Source organism: Poromitra crassiceps (assembly GCF_964638095.1).
Source record: "Poromitra crassiceps genome assembly, chromosome: 1".
Classification (NCBI taxonomy): domain Eukaryota; kingdom Metazoa; phylum Chordata; class Actinopteri; order Beryciformes; family Melamphaidae; genus Poromitra; species Poromitra crassiceps.
The window spans coordinates 103,893,646-103,917,074 of record NC_139623.1 but is presented as its reverse complement, the minus strand read 5'-3'; the positions used below and the strand labels follow the sequence as shown (position 1 = coordinate 103,917,074).

General features: G+C 47.1%; 1 protein-coding gene across 1 annotated transcript in view; it reads left to right on the top strand.

Annotated features, from left to right (window-relative positions):
• The window catches only part of fgf11b (fibroblast growth factor 11b), a gene marked incomplete at both ends in the record, with an annotated part of 63,815 nt that extends 43,254 nt beyond the window's left edge, over nt 1-20,561 (top strand). Inside the window, 2 exons of the mRNA XM_083646686.1 lie at nt 19,303-19,501; nt 20,428-20,561. Of these exons, the coding sequence (XP_083502812.1) occupies nt 19,303-19,501; nt 20,428-20,561 (333 nt within the window). The remainder of the gene's footprint in view (nt 1-19,302; nt 19,502-20,427) is intronic.
• Nucleotides 20,562-23,429: the final 2,868 nt, after the last annotated feature.

Genomic DNA, 23,429 nt, shown 5'->3' with positions numbered 1-23,429 from the left:
CTCCTCCTCCCTCCGTGGCTGCAGCGGGCGGGTGTGTCACAAGCGAGTTGCTGCTGTCTGTGCTGCCTGGCTGCCCCTCGTCGGGCGAGTCTGGATGGGCTCGCTCGTTTCTTGGGGTTTCGGTTGAGAGCTTTGATGAAGCTTTTGCGATTCTGGGCTTATTTATGCTGCGTGTTTCAAAGTGTGTTGCACCCAGTCTATTTTTGGAACCCCCCACCGTTGTGCGCCACCGTTGTGCGCCAGCGCGAAAGCGTTTTCGCCAAACCATTCTACAGTATGAGAATGGTTTCCTCGCGCTTTCCCCTGCAGTTTTGGCTCGGCTTTTTCTAGTCTGGAGAGCACTTAGTGGGTCGGTGGAATGGGTTGTACACGTTCGTTTTTTTTTTTTTGGGCAAGATATCTCGTCCACGGCAGTCAACCGTTGGTTTCTGCTTGACGAGATATCTCGTCCACGGCAGTGAACGTGTTAATAGAAATTATCATATTTTGCTGTTGATCACATGTTGAGATGGCTATGCTTTTGGCTGGCTGGAGCAAAATATGTTGAAGCAACACAAGTCGCTGTCCATGGTCCTGAGCTTTGCACTAGAAGAAGCTATTTGCTGAGCATGGTGCTGAAGTGGAATGCACAGAGATATAGGGAGAGCAGGAACGGCATTCACAGCTTTATCGATTGCGGTTATTTTGGATTATATAGGTTCAGTTCGTCTTTTGTTCCAGGATGTGGAGGATATGGATCTGACTATGAGGACTTAAGTATAATAGAGTAGTTAGAACAGTACTTTAACTGTTCAACAAGGGTTATGGCTGTGATGTGTGTGTGTGTGTGTGTGTGTGTGTGTGTGTGTGTGTGTGTGTGTGTGTGTGTGTGTGTGTGTGTGTGTGTGTGTGTGTGTGTGTGTGTGTGTGTGTGTGTGTGTGTGTGTGTGTGTATGTGTGTGTGTGTGTGTCGAAAGTGTCTGTGTGTGCATAATAAGTGACGTAACTGGTTAATGTACCCTGATTATTTACAATGTCCATTAAAACACTTTAATAAAGCATGGGACTAGGTGCAGTCATATAATGATTATTAGAGAGACTAATAGTAGCAGGGTAAATCGTAGTGTGTGTGTGTGTGTGTGTGTGTGTGTGTCTGTGTGTGTGTGTGCGTGCGTGCGTGCATGCGTGTGTGTGTGTTTGTGTGTGTGTGTGCGAGTGTGTGTGTGCGAGTGTGTGTGCATACGTGCGTGTGTGTGCGTGCGTGTGTATGTGTGTGTGCGTACGTACGTGCGTGTGTGTGTGCGTGCGTACGTACGTACGTGCGTGTGTGTGTGTGTGTACGTATGTGCATGTGTGTGCATGTGTGTGTGGTTGAGGGAGCGCCGGAGCGGCAGTGGAGAACGGAGATAGGGAAATCTTTTTGGGTGCAGAAATCCTGTGAATATATTGACCATTCAAGCACAGAAGTCAGGGGCTTTGGGAAGTGCTGTGGCCTCTGAGTGAAGTCAGGGTCTTTGGGAAGTGCTGTGGCCTCTGAGTGAAGTCAGGGGCTTTGGGAAGTGCTGTGGTCTCTGAGTGAAGTCAGGGGCTTTGGGAAGTGCTGTGGTCTCTGAGTGAAGTCAGGGGCTTTGGGAAGTGCTGTGGCCTCTGAGTGAAGTCAGAGGCTTTGGGAAGTGCTGTGGTCTCTGAGTGAAGTCAGGGGCTTTGGGAAGTGCTGTGGCCTCTGAGTGAAGTCAGGGGCTTTGGGAAGTGCTGTGGTCTCTGAGTGAAGTCAGAGGCTTTGGGAAGTGCTGCGGTCTCTGAGTGAAGTCAGGGGCTTTGGGAAGTGCTGTGGTCTCTGAGTGAAGTCAGAGGCTTTGGGAAGTGCTGCGGTCTCTGAGTGAAGTCAGAGACTTTGGGAAGTGCTGTGATCTCTGAGTGAAGTCAGGGGCTTTGGGAAGTGCTGCGGTCTCTGAGTGAAGTCAGAGACTTTGGGAAGTGCTGTGATCTCTGAGTGAAGTCAGGGGCTTTGGGAAGTGCTGCGGTCTCTGAGTGAAGTCAGAGACTTTGGGAAGTGCTGTGATCTCTGAGTGAAGTCAGGGGCTTTGGGAAGTGCTGTGGCCTCTGAGTGAAGTCAGAGGCTTTGGGAAGTGCTGTGGCCTCTGAGTGAAGTCAGAGGCTTTGGGAAGTGCTGTGGTCTCTGAGTGAAGTCAGGGGCTTTGGGAAGTGCTGTGGTCTCCGAGTGAAGTCAGGGGCTTTGGGAAGTGCTGCAGTCTCTGAGTGAAGTCAGGGGCTTTGGGAAGTGCTGCGGTCTCTGAGTGAAGTCAGAGGCTTTGGGAAGTGCTGTGGCCTCTGAGTGAAGTCAGGGGCTTTGGGAAGTGCTGTGGTCTCTGAGTGAAGTCAGAGGCTTTGGGAAGTGCTGTGGCCTCTGAGTGAAGTCAGGGGCTTTGGGAAGTGCTGTGGTCTCCGAGTGAAGTCAGAGGCTTTGGGAAGTGCTGTGGCCTCTGAGTGAAGTCAGGGGCTTTGGGAAGTGCTGCGGTCTCTGAGTGAAGTCAGGGGCTTTGGGAAGTGCTGTGGTCTCCGAGTGAAGTCAGGGGCTTTGGGAAGTGCTGCGGTCTCTGAGTGAAGTCAGGGGCTTTGGGAAGTGCTGTGGTCTCTGAGTGAAGTCAGAGGCTTTGGGAAGTGCTGTGATCTCTGAGTGAAGTCAGAGGCTTTGGGAAGTGCTGTGGTCTCTGAGTGAAGTCAGAGGCTTTGGGAAGTGCTGCGGTCTCTGAGTGAAGTCAGGGGCTTTGGGAAGTGCTGTGGCCTCTGAGTGAAGTCAGAGGCTTTGGGAAGTGCTGTGGCCTCTGAGTGAAGTCAGGGGCTTTGGGAAGTGCTGCGGTCTCTGAGTGAAGTCAGGGGCTTTGGGAAGTGCTGCGGTCTCTGAGTGAAGTCAGGGGCTTTGGGAAGTGCTGTGGCCTCTGAGTGAAGTCAGAGGCTTTGGGAAGTGCTGCGGTCTCTGAGTGAAGTCAGGGGCTTTGGGAAGTGCTGTGGCCTCTGAGTGAAGTCAGAGGCTTTGGGAAGTGCTGTGGCCTCTGAGTGAAGTCAGAGGCTTTGGGAAGTGCTGTGGCCTCTGAGTGAAGTCAGAGGCTTTGGGAAGTGCTGTGGTCTCTGAGTGAGTGCCCAACCTGCTGTCAGGTGTTGGGTGAAGTGATGAGAGAGAGAGAGAGAGAGAGAGAGAGAGAGAGAGAGAGAGAGAGAGAGAGAGAGAGAGAGAGAGAGAGAGAGAGAGAGAGAGAGAGAGAGAGAGAGAGAGAGAGAGAGAGAGAGAGAGAGAGAGAGAGAGAGAGAGAGAGAGAGAGACAGACAGACAGTCCAGTAGTATTGGGGCTTAATTGGGTCAGATGTTTAAAGTTTCTGCATTTTTGTGTGTGTTGCTGTTTGAGAGCCTCGTAACCTTTTATAGATTCAAGGCTGCAAGCTTTAACTGCTTTTAACAGCGTGCAACTACTCAAACTTCAAGAAAAACCAATATGGAATGTGCTTTGGAATAGACACATCTCAGCTTGACCTTATGAGAGTTCAGAGCTGCATCTCTGTCTATTTTTACATCTGTAGAAGATATTAGAATTCCCACACTGATTATAGTTTGAAGTGATGTTCAAGCACAATTTTTATCATTTTATCTTTGTTTGACTGATTTTCCCTAAGTAAGCTACTTTACAGGTATTACTGCAATCTGTTAGAGCAGGCATGTTTTCTCAGTCAAATGTTTGTTTCTGGACATGACTTTGGGTCTGACTCAAGTCACAAAGTTTACAGTATCATTTTATGACTTACTGGGCTCTGAGTCAAGACTTGACATATAAGCTCGTATTTGATGACTGGAGATTTGCTTGTTACTTGAAGTATGATACTGTAGCTCAAAATGACTTGCAAGTCTCAGTATTGATTGCCACTGTCTGTAATTCAATCATTGTATTGTTTATCATCCATTGTAGTCTGCTTCATTTCACTCTCACAAGAGCTTGGGCGCTCAGACAGATACAAGGCACTGAGGAGTGTTGATGACATCACATCGCTCATATCCAGACCTTGACGGTGACATACTTAGCGTTGATGACATCACCTCGCTCATATCCAGACCTTGACGGTGACATACTTAGTATTGATGACATCACCTCGCTCATATCCAGACCTTGACGGTGACATACTTAGCGTTGATGACATCACCTCGCTCATATCCAGACCTTGACGGTGACATACTTAGCGTTGATGACATCACCTCGCTCATATCCAGACCTTGACGGTGACATACTTAGCGTTGATGACATCACCTCGCTCATATCCAGACCTTGACGGTGACATACTTAGCGCTGATGACATCACCTCGCTCATATCCAGACCTTGACGGTGACATACTTAGCGTTGATGACATCACCTCGCTCATATCCCTCGCTCATATCCAGACCTTGACGGTGACATACTTAGCGTTGATGACATCACCTCGCTCATATCCAGACCTTGACGGTGACATACTTAGTGTTGATGACATCACCTCGCTCATATCCAGACCTTGACGGTGACATACTTAGTATTGATGACATCACCTCGCTCATATCCAGACCTTGATGGTGACATATTTAGCGTTGATGACATCACCTCGCTCATATCCAGACCTTGATGGTGACATATTTAGCGTTGATGACATCACCTCGCTCATATCCAGACCTTGACAGTGACATACTTAGCGTTGATGACATCACCTCGCTCATATCCAGACCTTGACAGTGACATACTTAGTATTGATGACATCACCTCGCTCATATCCAGACCTTGATGGTGACATATTTAGCGTTGATGACATCACCTCGCTCATATCCAGACCTTGACGGTGACATACTTAGCGTTGATGACATCACCTCGCTCATATCCAGACCTTGACGGTGACATACTTAGTATTGATGACATCACCTCGCTCATATCCAGACCTTGACGGTGACATACTTAGCGTTGATGACATCACCTCGCTCATATCCAGACCTTGACAGTGACATACTTAGCGTTGATGACATCACCTCGCTCATATCCAGACCTTGACGGTGACATACTTAGCGTTGATGACATCACCTCGCTCATATCCAGACCTTGACGGTGACATACTTAGTGTTGATGACACCACCTCGCTCATATCCAGACCTTGACGGTGACATACTTAGTATTGATGACATCACCTCGCTCATATCCAGACCTTGACGGTGACATATTTAGCGTTGATGACATCACCTCGCTCATATCCAGACCTTGACGGTGACATACTTAGCGTTGATGACATCACCTCGCTCATATCCAGACCTTGACGGTGACATACTTAGCATTGATGACATCACCTCGCTCATATCCAGACCTTGACGGTGACATACTTAGCGTTGATGACACCTCGCTCATATCCAGACCTTGACAGTGACATACTTAGCGTTGATGACATCACCTCGCTCATATCCAGACCTTGACGGTGACATACTTAGTGTTGATGACATCACCTCGCTCATATCCAGACCTTGACGGTGACATACTTAGTGTTGATGACACCACCTCGCTCATATCCAGACCTTGACGGTGACATACTTAGTATATTAGTCCCTACGTCCAGGGACATTTTCTCTTCCATTAAAGTGCGAGCCAGCCAGCAGCTTCATTCTTCGACTCTGGATATTTTGCATGTGGGAGGCAAGATGAAGTTCTTGTCACAGAATGGCATCAGCTTTTCCATGACTCCTGTCATTTGGATTATTCAGGAAAGCAGTATGCAAAACATGCTCCCAGATTCATATTCCACTCCCTTGACCAAGTCACTCAGAGTGCTAGATTATGTAAAACAGTAGCAAGATGTTCGGGATCGGGAAGCCAGGTGACACGTAATCTTAGGTGACACGAGTGAACTGTTCAAACATCTTGGTGACAAAAAACATAACTGTATGTATGTCTTCATATTCCTTATCTATACTGTATGTATGTCTTCATATTCCTTAGCTATATTGGACGCTCTATATTGGATTTCTATAGAGGGTATGCACCACCGACGTCACTTTCTCACCGGAACACACCACTTCAATTGGGACTGAGTGGCAAAACATTCAGCAGTTTCCTCCCTGTTGTTTGGAGCAGCAGGTGTCATTTATCTAAGCTGATTACTGCATTCAAACAGACCCCGCAGCGACATCTGCCTCTGTGATGTCTTGGGTATGAAATATTGCATCACCCACATAGCTGCAAATGTAATAAATCTAGCTTAGACATGAACTTGATTGAACTTGATTTGATTTGATTTGATTTGATTTGATTTGATTTGATTTGATTTGATTTGATTTGACTTGAACTGATCCTACTTGTTAAGTGCCGTCAATTTACTTTACTGAGACTTTAGACTTACTTGAGACTTGAGTCATTACAAGCGGTGACAGTGTTGGCTGGTATTGTTTTCACCGTGTGTGTGTGTGTGTGTGTGTGTGTGTGTGTGTGTGTGTGTGTGTGTGTGTGTGTGTGTGTGTGTGTGTGTGTGTGTGACGTGTGTGTGTGTGTGTGTGTGTGTGTGTGTGTGAGAACTACCACAGAAGTGGTTTTGAATAGGCTACTTTGCCAGGTGTTTATATGCCTGTTATGTCTGTGGACAGATTTAGTGTCAAAACCGTGCAAGATGCAGTCATGAAACTTTTTCAGGCATGTAGTTGGCAGCCGCTTTTGCATCACGCTCACCACAAATCAGCTATCACGGTGGAGAGTAGAGGACTGAATGAGCCAATTAAGTGGTGAGGGATGATTAGGTGGCCATGATTGAAGGAAGGCCTGTGTGGGAATTTAGCCAGGGCGTCAGCGGGGTTACACCCCTACTCTTGCGAAGAGTGCCGATGGGATCTTTAATGACCACAGAGAGTCAAGACCTCGGTTTAACATCTCATCCAAAGGATGGTGCTCACTTACAGGACAGAGTCCCCGCCTCTGCCCTGCGGCATTGGGGAGATTATTCATCAGTCCATATTATTCATCAGACCATTCAGTCCAGAGGGGAAGAGCACCTCCTACTGGTCCTCCATCACCAGTTACAGTACCAGTCTCCCATCCAAGTAGTATCTTAGGCCAGACCTGCTTAGCTTCCCCAGGAAAGCCAGTAATACAGGAGCCACTGCATTTTATAAAAGTTTTGGTGTTGAATGTTGGAGCAACTTTATGTGAAGCTTTATATAGAGAGGCAAAGTGAACGTCACTTCCTGCTTTTCGCTGAAAAAATATGAATGACGGTGAACGGAGAATAACGTTACTTTTTTTGATCCCATTTGAATTGTGCCACGGGGTGCCAACGCTAATTTTGTCAATTTAAAACGTAACTTTGCAACTTTTTTGTGACTTTCAAGAAAGTCACAGTTTGTCGCCAAACTGTTGCACTAGAAGTTATAAATCAGAAAGACTACATGCACTGTCGCCTGAGTGACGTCACTTTCTCTACCGGCAAAGCTGAAGACCAGTGACATGCCACGAGCTTCCACAGGCTATGTAGTTTTTATACGAAACTAACCCAGGTAGTTCCCCAAGCCCCGGTAGCCAGTGATTTCTCTGCCTACTGGCCTCTGGCCTACCGGTTACTTTATACTGTACTTTTACACTGTAAAAAATAAAAAATAAAATATTTTTATTTTAATTTTTTTTACGGTGCACCTGAACGCAACATACAAGATACCCGCTGAATAAGTGTTCAAATGTTCATGTCATTCTGGCCAATACTCTTCTGTTATAACATTTCAGTCTGGAATATGGAATATCTTTCAATAATCTTTATGACTAAAAGGCTCAAAGTAATCTCATGTGTAAGAAATTACTGTTCTACATTGAAGTAAAACTGTAAATAATTTACTTGTTGGTTTTGGATTTATTTAGCTTCAAGTGTGCATTTTTGTTTGTGTGACCCTCAACACAGGCTTTGAGAATCCCGGGCCACTTACTGATACTTATGCTTAAATTAACCCACTCATATTCTGGTTTATTTATAGAAAAACATTTTCGCTAGTGGAAATTCTAATTGGCTGGTAACGTCTAGCAGCCATATTGGCAGGTGGTCAAAAAAGTTAATTTCAAGCCCTGCAGGGAGAGCAAGTGGTGACATAGGAGTGAGTGAGAAAAGGATCAAATATTGGTTAGACTGAATAATGACATCACAACTGTTAATTTAAAATGAGTTATTCCTCTAAACCTGACTTCAAATGCCCCACATTTTTCCACGCCGGCGCCGTTTGGCCCTCAACCCTCAGCAAAATCTGGCCCTCTGGTAGCGAGGACATTTTTTTGTGGTCCTCTCTATCATCAAAGTTCCTGGGTTACGGCATGACAATATTTGTTCGGCCCCCAGCAACAATCTGAGTTTCTCATGTGGCCCCCCATGAAAAATAATTGCCCACCCCTGATCTAGCCTCTTAAATTGGTTCTCAAAGTGATTCCTGCATTTTAGTTTAAAATGTACACATTTTTCTTACAGGGGGCATGGCCCCCCAAACCCCCCAAGAGGGTCCAAGCAAGGTCTACCCACCACAATCACGCCAAATCCTGTGGGAAACATAGTTATTAGTATTTTCTTTGTTCTTAAAAATATACATTGCCTGTTTGTGTTTTGCAATATGGATATTGTTTTATTTATAATTAAATTGAGCATTGGGCCTTTATAAGAATGTTTATTTGTATTATTTCAATTGTCACACTCATGGATACATATTTGAGGTTTGTTTATTAATTGGGAAAAGGACCACTGGAAAAACGCCGCGAACATGATCCGGCTACTTTTTCAATCTGACTCTCAAAAGTTTGGGGAACTCTCTGCAAACCCCTACGTTTCAGTTTGACGACAAACTGTGACTTTCTTGACATGCAAAGTTATGTCTTAAATTGACCAAATTAACGTTGGCACCCCGTGGCACAATTCAAACGGCATCAAAAAAGTTATAAGTTATATAAACGTTATTCTCCGTTCACTGCCATTCATACGTTTTTCAGCGCTGGTACAGGGAGAAAGCAGGAAGTGACGTTTCACTCTGGCTCTCTATAATACTGTAAGGCCATTATGTGCAAGAGTGTTTTGACGGTTGTGAGAGTTAAAGCAATGAATGCGGGATTGTGTTATGCATATGAGATGTAAAATGAAGAGCTTGACAGCATTTTCTGTGCATGTGAGAGCTTAAAGCTTCAATTATGGCAAATACCCCAACTCGTATTCTTCTCTGAGCCTGTGATTAGCATACAGAAGCAGTGGAGAGTCTTTTGTGCCTCGCCTCTGTGAACAGAGAAGAGAAGGGATTTCCTCAGCACCAGTCAATAGCTGTGCTGCAGCCCCCTCTGACCTCTTTCAAAGAATATCCTCTCTCTCTCTCTCTCTCTCTCTCTCTCTCTCTCTCTCTCTCTCTCTCTCTCCCTCTGTTTTACTATCTCTCACACAATCACAGGCATGAGTTGGTATACTATGCGTAATATCATGCATGTTTGATTTTGTATCCACCTTCAACTCTCTGATGTAGGTGGGAGTGCAGGTGTGATTGTATGACTCGTTACACACATATGCACACTACACACACACATGCTCCAAGTGCATGTGCCTATAGACCAAATCACCGTGACGTCACGATGTAAACAAATTTACTTCCGGGTACCACTTGGGGAAGGCGGCAGGTTTAAATGTGCGTGTTGTCAAATAAATGCTGTCAAACCCTCTCGCTGTTTTCGGCCGACTACTTTCAATTTAAATGGTTAAACGGTTGGTAAACATGCTTGTCCGACGTATCTAGCCTTTCTTCTGTGTTTGTTTGATGTAGTGTTAGCTAGCTAATAACGTTTGTTTGTCTGTCAAACTCGCTGTTTGTTTGCAGACTTGTTAACGTTACAGACAGAGCTACTAACCTCGCGTCACCAGGCTCTTCTCGGCGAGAAAGAGCTACTGACGCCACGTTAATTTAATTTAGCTTCAAGTCTACTCTGGTCTGGTCCAACAGGTAAATTAGCTAGTCTGGTCTCCACTAACGTTAGTGAAAGTGTTGTTATGAATGATATTAAACAACAACACAACACGGACGAACCATTTTTGTCTTCTTTGTCTGTTTTTGTCTTCAACACGTCAGTTTGTGCCGTCCACCGCCATTATAATGTGTGGACCTCAGGGGTACCCGGAAGTAAATGTAAACATCCCGCTGATTAGGTCTATTGGCTTTTGAGACAAAAAGTGTGCGTTTTGTGTGCGATACAGCAGCAGAGCATGTGGAGAACCTGGCAATGCAGGGGAATGTGGGGAATGTTCCCATGATAAACAAGCTCATCACTGTCACGCTGAGACAAGCTGAGGTGACTGATGGATGGGTGGATGGGTGGGTGGGTGGTATTCTCCTGTCTCCTTGCATACATTGCCTCTCCTGCTGCTCACCTAGCTTATTATCACTTTATAATCTCCTGACTCACTCATCATTTTCCATTGTAAAAAAAACTCCCTCCTCCACACACACATGCACGCACGCACGCACGCACGCACACACACACACACACACACACACACACACACACACACACACACACACACACACACACACACACACACACACACACACACACACACACACACACACACACACACACACACGTTGTTCCAAGTACCGTAACAAGCAGGGGAAGCCCACTGCTGCCTCATCTCCAGCATAAATTTCAGCCTCACTACCTGCAGGAGACACCGGGTGGTAAATGGCTGATCCTGATACAAAAATAGAGCTTAGCTCATCCCTGCCCCATTTTATAATCTATACAGTATGTTCTGCTATACAATGGGGGGGGAGGGGGCACAGCAATTCAAACGTATATTTTCACCGTTTTTTTTTTGTTCTGAAATGGGCTATGCTCATTATTCTAAATTATGCATTTTGTTTGTGCATACATTCTTATTTGTTTTCATGCAAATGCAAATATTCCATGTTTTGTCCTCAGTGTTTGAGCACTTTTTTTTATGTATTTTTTATGGGTGTTTGCTTGGATAATTGTTTGTATGTGCATAGTGTGTTTGTACTTGTGATTAATTACAGTACAGCAACACGATAATTACTATTGTGTGTGTGTGTGTGTGTGTGTGTGTGTGTGTGTGTGTGTGTGTGTGTGTGTGTGTGTGTGTGAAAGACAGAGAGAGGGACAAAGAAATGTTCATATACGGTATATGTAAAGAGAGAGAGAGAGAGAGAGAGAGAGAGAGAGAGAGAGAGAGAGAGAGAGAGAGAGAGAGGGAGAGATCCACTCTGATAAGTGGCTATGTCCTATCCATTCTTTACCTGGGAAGATTGCATTGAGATGAGGACAACAGCAGGCAGATAGCATGATAGCAAGGTGGACACCGGGAAAGTAGTGGAGAGAATGATTGGACAGAGTGAGAGGAAGGGGATGAAGTGGAGAAATGGAATGATAACGAGATATTTTGTCAGGCAGCCAATTAAGTGCACTTAGGGACGGCAGAAGCTCCTCCCTCTGATTCATTCATGATAACTTGCACCAGTGCTCCTCTTCCAAAAACCACCTAAGAGTGCTGCTGGACTGCAGCTAACATCTGCCTGCAGTCTTTGTGATTGGCCAAAGTAGAAAATGCTTATGATGCTGATGATACACAAGCAACTGCTACAGTAATTTCAAACCACGCTCTCTCTTGGCATCTCTCTCGGCTGAGGCGGTTACAGCTCTCGTGCTCTCCCTCTCATCCACACTCTGTTTGTTGTTTGTATGTTTTTTAGCGAGGGGTTCCTATCCAGGGTGGGAATTACATGGAGGCCTCTGTTGCCCCTCCCTCTGGCCGTGATGCCCTGAGATCCCTAAGGCCACCTTGGCAGTGCCCTGCTAGCAGCCTGCTAATGTCAGTTGCTTTAAAAGCGTCAGTGGTCTCAGTTTAATGTAGCCTGCCCTATGCAAAGGATGTGTCATTGGCTCATTTTAACACACATTTCAGAAGAATTGCTCTTCACGATGTCAATAGAGCAATGGCCTTTGTGCCCTGGCATGTGGCTTTGTGCCCTAAAAAAATATGCGACGCTGAAAGCCAAATGGCCTTGCCCCTAAAACAACGAAATTCCCACCCTGTTCCTATCTGGGGAAACCCCCAGGGGAGCACGGGAAGAACATGCAAACTCCATGCAGAAAGCCCCTGCCCACCTGGGCAGTAGGCACTGAGGATATGGGGATGGGGACACACCCTCAGCGCCACAGTGTCCCAGGCGGGAATCGAACCCAGGACCTTCTTGCTGTGAGTCGACAGTGCTGCCACCGTGCCCCGTACTGTTTTGTCTGAATCCAACAGCATTCAGCCTCATAAGTTGTAATGGTGCACAGTAACCTGCGTTGTGTAGGTCCTCCCACAGCCGGGGATCGAACCGAGAACCTACGGCATGGGAGGCGGACACTCTAGCCAGGAGGCTAAAACCCATTATAGCATCTGTCGCTAGAGTCATCAGGGAGTGAGGTTTACTCACTGCAGCTATTGCTCCGACATTATGAAGCTAGTTGTTTTTTGTGTTTGTTAGATTTAGATCTTGTGGATGAATCGCAGAAAAGCTTTTCAGCTTAGCTTAGCTGCAGCTTAAATGTGGCTGCAGTCGAGTGGTCGCTTCCTCTTCCAGACTCTGTTGTGTCTGATTCAACAGCGCAATATTCAGCCTCGGATCATGAAACTAGTTTTCTTCCAAATATAGCCCGTCTGCTTTTCCCTATCGCTAGCATAGCATGGGGCGGGATTGGAGTGTTTTGGGAGACCCACATTTGACCATTCTTGAAGGCACCACTACAGAAAATGCAGAAAGGTAGATTGTAAGGCCGATCTCCAAAGTCCTAGCCTATGGTTAAAACATTCCCGATAACATGATCTCACATTCTGTTTCACTCTAATAGTAGAAGTGTGTAGTCTGCGATTTCAGTGGGTGGGAGTATATTTGCCTTGACAGATAAACTCCTTCAGCCAATCAGAATTCGCCAAACTCAATCCAAATACACTCGGAAGAACGTCGAAAATGTATTTTCCGCCGAGAAACTACGCTGGTGCATTTACTCATGTTGTTGTTTAATTGTTGTTATTGGGTCTATTTCTGCAATAACAGCACTCATGGCTGTGTTTACTCTACTAACGTTAACATTACTGCTCATTGCTTCGGGAGCCACGGTACTGTGTCGCCAGCAGCATCCCTGCTTGGCCGGTTACGTTGTCAACTACGAGGCAGGTGCCTGCTTGGCCCGTGCACTGTCATTTCTGAGAATCACTGGGGGGCGGGGCTGGAGGCCAGACTGATCCACAGAATGAACCAGAATGTGAGGTCACGTGATCAGGATGGTTTACCAGGTGACACGTCACCCGGCGGGACCTTAGCCGGCAAATGAGCGGGAAGCTCTGGGTGCAGGCTTCATGGAAGGAAGTTATACTGCATATACTACCCACAATGCAATGGTACAATACTGGTTGAAATGGAAAAGTTTCCCTTTAATGGAGTAAAGGGGAGCAGGCAGCGTGGAGTTGGTCACTTCCTGTCACTGAGGGTCGTGTTATGCTCCACTCTGCACGTGTCATGGGAACATCATGCTACAACAGGCTAGCATCAAGCATTAGACAGAGCAGACATATTTAGTGCCAGATGCTATTCACTGCAGTCTCATCCCCTGTAAAGCCCTCTTAACAAGTGCATCCATGCCTTATTGACTTACATAATGTGGCATCATCATCATGCCCTGCTGGTGGATTCCTGCACTGCACACAGTCGTACCAACTCTCGCACACAAACTGTTGTCTGGCTGTCTGTGTGTGTGTGTGTGTGTGTGTGTGTGTGTGTGTGTGTGTGTGCGTGCGTGCGTGCGTGCGTGCGTGCGTGTGCGTGCGTGTGTGTGTGTTTGCGTGCGTGCGTGCGTGCGTGTGCGTGCGTGTGTGTGCGTGCGTGCGTGCGTGCACACACACACACACACACAGACGCACGTGTGTGCGTCTGTGTGAGAGAGAGAGTGAAAAGTGCCAAGAGGGGGAGATTATTAATGAGCTTTAACATTTGAAGTTATCATTGGAGTGATTTGATGCAGCAGTAATGCAGTACTATGGAAATATGACGGGATTACTGCAGCTAGGCATAGATTACCCAGGGAGCTGATGGGACGGTCAATAGGCATAGGAAGCCTCAATGAGCACTATGACCCCTGCTGTCTAAACAGGGGACTGCAAGTATTTACGCATCACAGAAATCCCCCAACACATTTTATATTCCAGAATTAGAGCCGCCTTTTCACGGTCATTAGTGCTCGTTTTCAAAATGTGTTTTTATTTTGTATTTTTTGATACAAGACAAATTAAAGAATAGGAAGATATGAAACATTATCCACACACATTATCTTAGATTTGCTATATTTTGCACCCTTTATTCCCATTACGTCTTTACTACGTCTTTGCTAATTGTAAGCAGGAAAAGACGCTGGGCAAAGTCATGGAACCCTGCCCTGTGAGCGTTGGAGTGCATACTTTTGCCAGGTACTTCATTGTCCTTGCGTGCCTATAAGTGCAATCCCAGTGTATTGGTGGCATTGAGAGTTAAGCTTCGTGAAGCAGGTAGAATAGATGTAATCGGACACAAGGGATGAAGAAGGAGGTGAGGTGGGAGTGGGGGTTGGAGAGGGGGAGGGGAAGGTCGGCACACTGCTCTGCATGATAAGAAGGTTCTCCGCGTCGTCAGGATTCTCAGCACGGAGGCCAGATATTACCTCTCTCGTCTGCTTTCATTAGAATTCATTCTGGCCTGAGACGCACGCGTAAAGGAGGCTGCCCAAGTCCTTCAATGAGTCAGGAGTGAAGGATGAGGTTTTGATTTCATTTCATACTTTTAGTCCAAGCACTCAGCATTTAGATGAAAATATCCCCCTCCGTCGGTCTTAAAAAAGTGTGCCTTTCACTGCGACACATCCTCAGCAATTCTTCATCCAGGCAGCCCAAATTGGTGGTTTCAGAGATATTTCTGATGATGCACTGCCTATTCAGTGGTTAGTCCCCGGGTGGTCTGTGTTGTTCTGCTGAGGACTGGAGGTGACCTCAAGGTGAGTTCCAGAGATGGGGATAATTACCGCAACCCGTTCGTATCAATTTACAGTGGAGTGGCGCGTCGACATTGTGATAGGTGATCGCGACGAGTCATTTCTGTCTGTGTGGATTTCCTGGACATTTGTGTCATCGTTTGGCCTATAGCTCTCTCTCTTGATGAATGAAATAAAGAAGATGTGGATTCTATCATTAGGCTCATTTCAGGGGACTGATTATGGAGGCTAATTATAGGATGACTTGGGAGAGGGGGGTTCTCGTTGGTGTAATTATAGGATGACTTGGGAGAGGGGGGTTCTCGTTGGTGTAATTATAGGATGACTTGGGAGAGGGGGGTTCTCGTTGGTGTAATTATAGGATGACTTGGGAGAGGGGGGTTCTCGTTGGTGTAATTATAGGATGACTTGGGAGAGGGGGGTTCTCGTTGGTGTAATTATAGGATGACTTGGGAGAGGGGGGTTCTCGTTGGTGTCATTATAGGATGACTTGGGAGAGGGGGGTTCTCGTTGGTGTAATTATAGGATGACTTGGGAGAGGGGGGTTCTCGTTGGTGCAATTATAGGATGACTTGGGAGAGGGGGGTTCTCGTTGGAGTCATTTCAGAGGTTGAGTGGTTCTGTCAGAGTGATGGGTTCTCTTATAGACCGTATACAAAATATGGATGGAGTCACCATGACGTCACCCATTGGTTTTGAAGCCTATGAGATGGGAGTGTGGCTGTCGTTGTCTTGGGGTTCTTGCGCAGCCACAGAGCCGGAGCTCCGCCTGCTATTGGTCCGTGATCGGCAAGCTGCGCAATCACTGGACTGGTGACCTGTCGATCATACCCAAATCATAGCCTTTTCTATCATCTATTTTACTCTGTGAGCGAGATAAAAATTCACCCCCATTCAGTTGTTCTGAAAGGTGGAATTAGCTATATAGACCAAAACCGTGGTGTATTTTTAAAATCCTGTTGTAAAGTTGGGCATTTTAACATGGGGTGAACTGGGACTGACTCGCTTTTGGAGCCAGCCTCAAGTGGCCATTCGAGGAACTACAGCTTTTAGTATCAAGCCCAAGCTTGCTGCCTGGTTTGATTGATTGATTGAAACCTTTATTTATCCCCGTAGGGAGATTCAGGTGTCTAAAAAACAGCAACAGCAGCAGTGGTTAAAAGTACAGAATAGGCAGAAGACAGTAAAAGATCATAAAAGAGATCAAAGCAATAAAAAATGTAAAATAAATGAGTCCATGTGCAAAGTCCGTGATTTGTAAAGTGCAGAGCCATGTGCAAGAATGCATGTGCAAAAAGCAAGTGCAAAAATGCATAAAGTGACTACAGGTCCTCAGTTCTTATTGTGGAACCTTGTGGCGTCTGGCACAAAGGACTGGCCAGAGCGTGTAGTGGCGTGTCGGGGGGGAATGAGTCTGTGGCTAAAAGTGCTCCTCATCTCCATTAGCATATCATGGAGGGGATGGAGTTTCCTCCTCATTCTCGCCTCTGCGGCCGCCTCCAGACTACTCAGTTCAGCTCCAACTACAGAACTGGCTTTCTTCACCAGCTTGTTCAGTTTGCCAGTGTCCCTCATGCTGGTGTTACCCCCCCCCCACCCCCCCACCCCCCCACCCCCCCCATTCTGGTGACAGAATGGTTCTCGGTGAGTGTCACACCCTTGGTGCTGCTGGGGACTGCAGCCCTGGTCAGCCTAGCACTCCTCTTCTGGTCCCCGGGGAGATGCAGAGGTGCAGGTCTCTCTCTCTCCCCCCCGCCTGGCCTGCTCCTTTCTTCCTGTCTCTCTCCTCTCCTTCCACCTCTCCCCTTCTGTCTCTGCTCTCCCCCCACAACTTCCCAGCCCTCTTGCTCTCTGGCCTGATTAATAATGAATGAGGAGGATCATCTATCGATCCCATCCTCTTTGTGTTAGCACAGCAGAAGATATCAAACCTGTCAGAGGATCTTGAAATAGCTCGGAGATGCGGCGAGAGTGGGAGAGTTTGTTGAGTTTTGGACGGCAGGGAAGAGTGCGGTTAAATGGCTATAAGTGGATGCGGAGCAGGAAGACAGGGGTGGACAGACAATGGACACAAAGTAGGCAGTTCCCGTCTGGGCCAAAAGGATGATGGCTCCTTGTGAAGGAGAGAGCCGATGACCTGTGGTGAGTGGGATATTGGAGGTCTCTTATACCTTCTCAATCTACTGTTGGGTCTTTATTAAAGATCCTCTATGCCAAGTTGTCACCCTTCGTCCCTCTTCTGTCTTCCCACATCCCAGAGAAATTCTCCAGTCAGCCATTTCTGCCCTGCTGCACTCACTAAATCAATCGTGCAGATTGGCTTTGCTCTCTGACAGGGGAAGGACCCTGTCACGACCCTGATGGAGACTAAGAGAGATGTATATCTGTCGCTATTGGTTACTATCACCAGACAACATTATGCAGGGTTCAGTAGTCCTGATGCTGAGGGCAGAGAGGGACGGGGGTTGTGGCAATGTGATCATTTGCTCAAGACTTGAGCTGTGAGGGCACAGTGGCGCAGTGGTAGCGCTGTCGACTCACAGCAAGAAGGTACTGGGTTCGATTCCCACCATGGGATGCTGTGGGCACTGAGGGTGTCCCCAGTTCCATGTCCTCAGTGCCTACAGCCCAGCTGGGCTTGTCAAAAAGGCCCTTCCCCCCCCGATTTTTTATCCCATTTTTATCCCCCATTAGTGCTAATTTAATTTATTTATCCTGGTTGCTACTCCACCCTCTGCCGATCTGGGGAGAGCCGAAACTGGCTCCATGCTTCCTCCGAGACATGGGCAGTTAGCCAGCCGCTTCTTTTCACCTGACAGAGGAAGCTTCACCGGTAGGACATAGCACGTGGGAGGTTCACGCTATTCCAACCAGTTCCCCTCCCTCCGAACAGGTGCCCCTAACGACCAGAGGAGGAACCACATTAGCAACCAGGATATTGCATGTTTTGGTGAAGGGGGTTCCTATATGAAGGAAACCCCCGGGAGGCACGGGGAGAACATGCAAACTCCACACAGAAAGGCCCTTGTGGGGTCGGTGGGCACTCGGGGACATGCGGACGGGCACGCATTCCTTCACAGCGTCCCAGGTGGGAATCGAACCCAGGACTTTCGAGCTGTGAGGCGACAGCGCTTACCACTGCACCACCGTAACCCCCCCCCCCCCCCCCCCCCCCCCAAAAAAAAGGGCCTTTCTGTGTGGAGTTTTGCATGTTCTCCCTGTGCTCCCCTGGGGTTTCCTCCAGATAGTGAACCCCCTGCTAAAAAAAAACATGCAAAAAAAAAGAAAAAGACTTGAACTGTTGGACTTGATCCAACTTTTGCAGTGTTGATTTTGTAATGTGCATTCATAGGCAGTCACGCCTACCACCGTGGAGACCCGGGTTCAATTCCTGGCAGCGGTATTCCTACAGACACAATTGGCTGTGTCTGCGGGTGGGAAGCCGGTGGGGTATGAGTTCTGCCTCCTCTGGTCGGTCGGGGCACTTGTTCGGAGGGGGGCGGGGATCGCGCTACGTCCTGCCGGTGAAAGAAGCAGCTGGCGACTGCACATGCATCAGAGGAAGCATGTATTAGTCTCACGACTATCCGGAGAGGAAAAAAAACTCATGGGTAGATATAGGCAGTCACACACAGTATGCTAATTGGATTAATTCTTAACTTGGGCTGCATTTGAAACAGTCACAGTTTGATGTTAAAACTATTCATGTATATTATGTATGTATGTATGTATGTATGTATGTATGTTCATGTGTGAAAGCAGCTTATGTGTGGATTTAGTGTGTACTGGTGTGGCTGTCAGTTTCCCAAATGCTTTTCATCTGCTCTGTACTTCTCCTTGGGGGAATGTGTTAAGTTTACCAGAGATGTTAATGCAATTTCTTCATGTATGCAACTGTTTCCTGCTCTCCCATGAGGACCAGCATATTCATGCTTTCAAAGAAACGCGAGTCCACATATAATTATAGCCATCCTTTCCTTCAGAAAAAACTCACCTAATTAATGTGTTTCACTCTTTGTCTGTGTGTGTGTGTGTGTGTGTGCGTGTGCGTGTGTGTGTGTGTGTGTGTGTGTGTGTGTGTGTGTGTGTGTGTGCATGTGTGTGTGTGTGTGTGTGTGTGTGTGTGTGTGTGCGCGTGCGTGCGTGCGCTGGTGTTCAATTTCAAAGGCTCCCAGAAATGTTGCGGTTTTCTCATGACGTGCACTTGTTGTTGTTTGTTAATATGAGTGCACCCTCCCCCCTCCTCCCTCTCTCTAGGAGCACTTCACTCCGGAGTGTAGGTTCAAGGAGAGTGTGTTTGAGAACTACTACGTGACGTACGCCTCCATGCTCTATCGCCAGACCCACTCGGGTCGCTCCTGGTACATCGGTATCAACCGTGAGGGCCAGATGATGAAGGGCAACCGGGTAAAGAAGACCAAAGGAGCTTCTCACTTCCTGCCTAAAGTCATAGAGGGTTTGTGGCCTTTTTTCCTGAGCTCTGATTATTCTTTTTTTCTGATCACTTGGCACAGTTCCAAAACCTCCAGATCAATGTGTTGGCTCATTGGGGGGCGTCTGGGTAGTGTAGAGGTAAAAGCACTCACTTGCCACCATGGAGACCTAGCCTGGGTGAACCCAGCCTTCAGCGTGACATCACAGACTATGCCTGTAACGTACGTTTTGCGTCTGGAAGTTTGTCTATAGACCTTATTCGCTAACCCCGGACAGCGCCATATTGTTGACATACCGTCCTGCAGCTGACAACTATAGTAACGGCCTTATTGTCGTTTCTGTTCCATTACAAAATAGCGATAGTGATGACGGCAATAAAAACCCCAGAGTTGTTGTTTTGTATGCTGCCGTTAATGCCTGTAATAATAAACAAAAGAAAAACATGGAGGTCACGTGGAGGCTGGGTTTACCCAGGCTAATGGAGACCTGGGTCCAATCCCCAGTAGCAGTACTTCCGTGCATCGTCAGACGTTCCTACAGACACAATTGGCTGTGTCTGCAGGTGGGAAGCCGGTGGCGTATGAGTCCTGGTCGCTGCGCTAGCGCCTCCTCTGGTCAGTTGGGGTGCCTGTTCGGGGGGAGGGGAACTGGCGGGGATTAGCAGGACCCTCCCACGGTGCACTACGTCCTGCCGGTGAAATCCCTCGCTGTCAGGTGAAAAGAAGCGGCTGGCGACTGCACATGTATCGGAGGAAGCATTTGCAAGTCTATGGCTCTCCCCAAATTAGCAGAGGGCGTGGAGTAATGACCGGGATAACAGGGGGAATTGGCCAAGTACAATTGGGGAGAAAATGGGAGAGAAATCAGAAAGGAACTTGATAAGAAAAATAGTGATTATAAATCACCTCAAGTAATAACCAACAATTTCTTCTTCACACTGTCACACAGTCACCATGTATAAGGAGCCATCGCTACACGAGCTAGCCAGTGACCAGAGTCCTCGTCGGAAGACAGTCAAGATATCCGACTCGCCTTCCTTGAAGAATGGAAGGAAAGAAGCTCCCAAGGCTGATGCCTCATAGCATAGGAGACTGAGGGTGGGGCAAGGGCAGTGGTGACACTGGGAACTCAGTCGCCCATGATGCACCGGGGCCGGCTGAAGGCACGGCTCCTTGTGGGGCCGCCTCTTTCCAGAAGTGCACTACAAGATGCTGAGAGATCAAGGGTCAGCAGTCCAACAGCAGCCAATAAGGCCAGAGAGAGGAGTTCCCCCGCCACCTGTCACCAGAGAGAAGACCAGGGCCTGGCACAGAAAACCACCACCTCATCTCTCTACTGTCACCAGAGAGAAGACCAGGGCCTGGCACAGAAAACCACCTGTCACCAGAGAGAAGACCAGGGCCCCGACACAGAAAACCACCACCTCAGCTCTCTACTGTCACTCCTCAACCTCTCTCTTTCTCTGCACAGACTCCTTCATTTCTCTGTCATTCACATGTGTCTTTGTCCCAACTGCCTTTACACCTTTTCCAACATGTTTACCCACAAGCTCCTCTACATTCGGCACTCGCGCGTTTCTCATTTGTTGTATTTTCATCTATCTGTGCAGATGGGAGAATGCCAGTGCTAACTAGCCATCATAATCCTGGTGACAGTGTGGCTCAGCCTGCCCCCCACCATCTGCCTACAGTTGCAGCTAATCACCAAGGTCAATGTAGTCAACTGAAGCTAAAAGTAAGATATGCAGTTATGTGAATATGAAGATCTGCTGGAACCATGGCTGAGGTCAGCAGGTGGTGAGTGTATGAAAAGGTGTGTGGACAAAACAACAGCTACATTTAAACATTTCTGCCACCAAAATGAATTGACATTGAAATTAACATGTGGTTTTAGTTTGAATCTTTGGATCAGTCCTCTAATAATGAGAGAGAAGGGATATGCAAATCCTCCAGCCATTACTCCACATCAGTATATTTATAACATAGTAGGGAAAGTCAGTCTGCAAAAGAGGATTATGATGACAATATGGCTGGAAGGATAACGTCAAAATAATGGAACAGCGATGATGACCATGATGGTAATAATGGAGCTCATGATTATGTTGATGTTAAAGATCCAGAATATTGTAGAACTTTGCAATAATGCTTTTGTGAGGCTCAGGACAGAAGCAGATAGATGCTCCAGGTGTGTACAGTGCAGGCACTACTGCCTCCAAGCGTGTGAGAAAGTAGCCACAGGCCCTCTGAGTACAAACATTATGAAGGAACTATTCTGCCCAGGAAGCTGAGCCATATACTATAGCTTCAATCGCTGGAGTTATTCATCTAAACTGTTATGTAAAGGGTTAAAAGCCTGAGCAATATTTGCACCGGTTTGATTCGAGCCAAGAACTGAAACTGAACTGAGTGAGTGAGTGAGTGAGTGAGTGAGTGAGTCAGTGAGTGAGTGAGTGAGTGAGTGAGTCAGTGAGTGAGTGAGTGAGTGAGTGAGTGAGTGAGTGAGTGAGTGACTGACACCCTTGTTCCAGCCTCAATCCTCTACCAAGGTGATCATCTATTATTGCACTAATTGTGGATTACAAAATTTAAAAAAAGGCCTTGCTGAAGATGCAGGTGTATATTTTCATTGCGGGGGGATCTTCACTCTCAGTCAGTCACGTGAAAAGAAGTGGTAGTGGGCTCTTTGTGTACTCTTTGCTCGGCAACTGCTGCCAGCATAAAGCTGAGTTTGAAGCTATAACATCAAAGCCGGAGGAGGCTCTAAGCTGGAGCATTTACTTGCTATTCTAAAGATGACGCGCAGCTTATCCGCTCACCGGCCTTAGCCAATCACCTCGGAGGAACCCTCACCCCACCCCCCAAAAAATAATGTAGTTCCCCGTGCGCATGTCGTCTTGTGATTGTGTTTTACCTGTGTGTATGTTTGTACCATAGGAGTCTGTGTATGAGTGTGTGCCTGTACATACAATAGATAGGGAACGTCTTCTGTGTCTTTGCTATGTCTCTGTCTGTAAATAGCTGATACTCGGGGGACTCGCGTCATAGACATTTTGGAACAATATGCCATAACCTGGTAGAGGCAGTGTCTCCCAGTCATTCAGCATGGGAGCAGTCAGCAGCCTCAGGTTATGGGTTGGCCTTGAATAGCAGTGTAGCATGTTGTTGTCATGGCAGTGCTGCTTGTCAGCATTGAGAGGGTGCTAGGGGACGTGTGACCGGGATGCTGTCCGGTCTAGCAAGTCGCTGAAGGAGAGAATGTCACCGCAAGTGATCTGTTCGCTCACAGTCAACGTGCATGCATGCCATGCTGCCAAAGTTGTACGCTTGTACAGTAGTGACGGCCTTGCTATGTCAAGAAGAACGAACGGTAAAAGTGTAAAAAAAAGAAAAGAGGCTCATCAAGGTCATGGAACGTAAAAAACAAAAAGGCCTGTGGAAGTCCAGTGTATTAAAAAGGTATGAAATGTGAATGTTGTCGTGATGTGGAGAAGTGTCACAGAATGTCAAATGGAGGCTTTTCGAATGTATTCTGAAGGTGAGAGTAAGTCTGAACTTTTGTGGAGAATATAGGTCAGAGCATGTAGGCCGTGTGTGGAAACAGTAAAGGGATTAGCAAGTATGTTCTTGAGGAATGTTGATAAGGAGGTTCTGTAAGGTAAGCAAGGTTGGCAGGGTTTTGATGCAGCATGTGGATATGCTAATGAGCGTAAGACGAAGAGGTGTCTAAGATGCTGTGTGTGCGCTATTTGTGATAGGGGGGTTCTATGGAGGTCTATTTGTGATGGGGGGGGTCTGTGGAGGTCTATTCGTGATGGGGGGGTCTATGGAGGTCTATTCATGATGGGGGGGGGGGGTCTATGGAGGTCTATTTGTGATAGGGGGGTTCTATGGAGGTCTATTTGTGATGGGGGGGTTCTATGGAGGTCTATTTGTGATGGGGGGGGGGGTCTG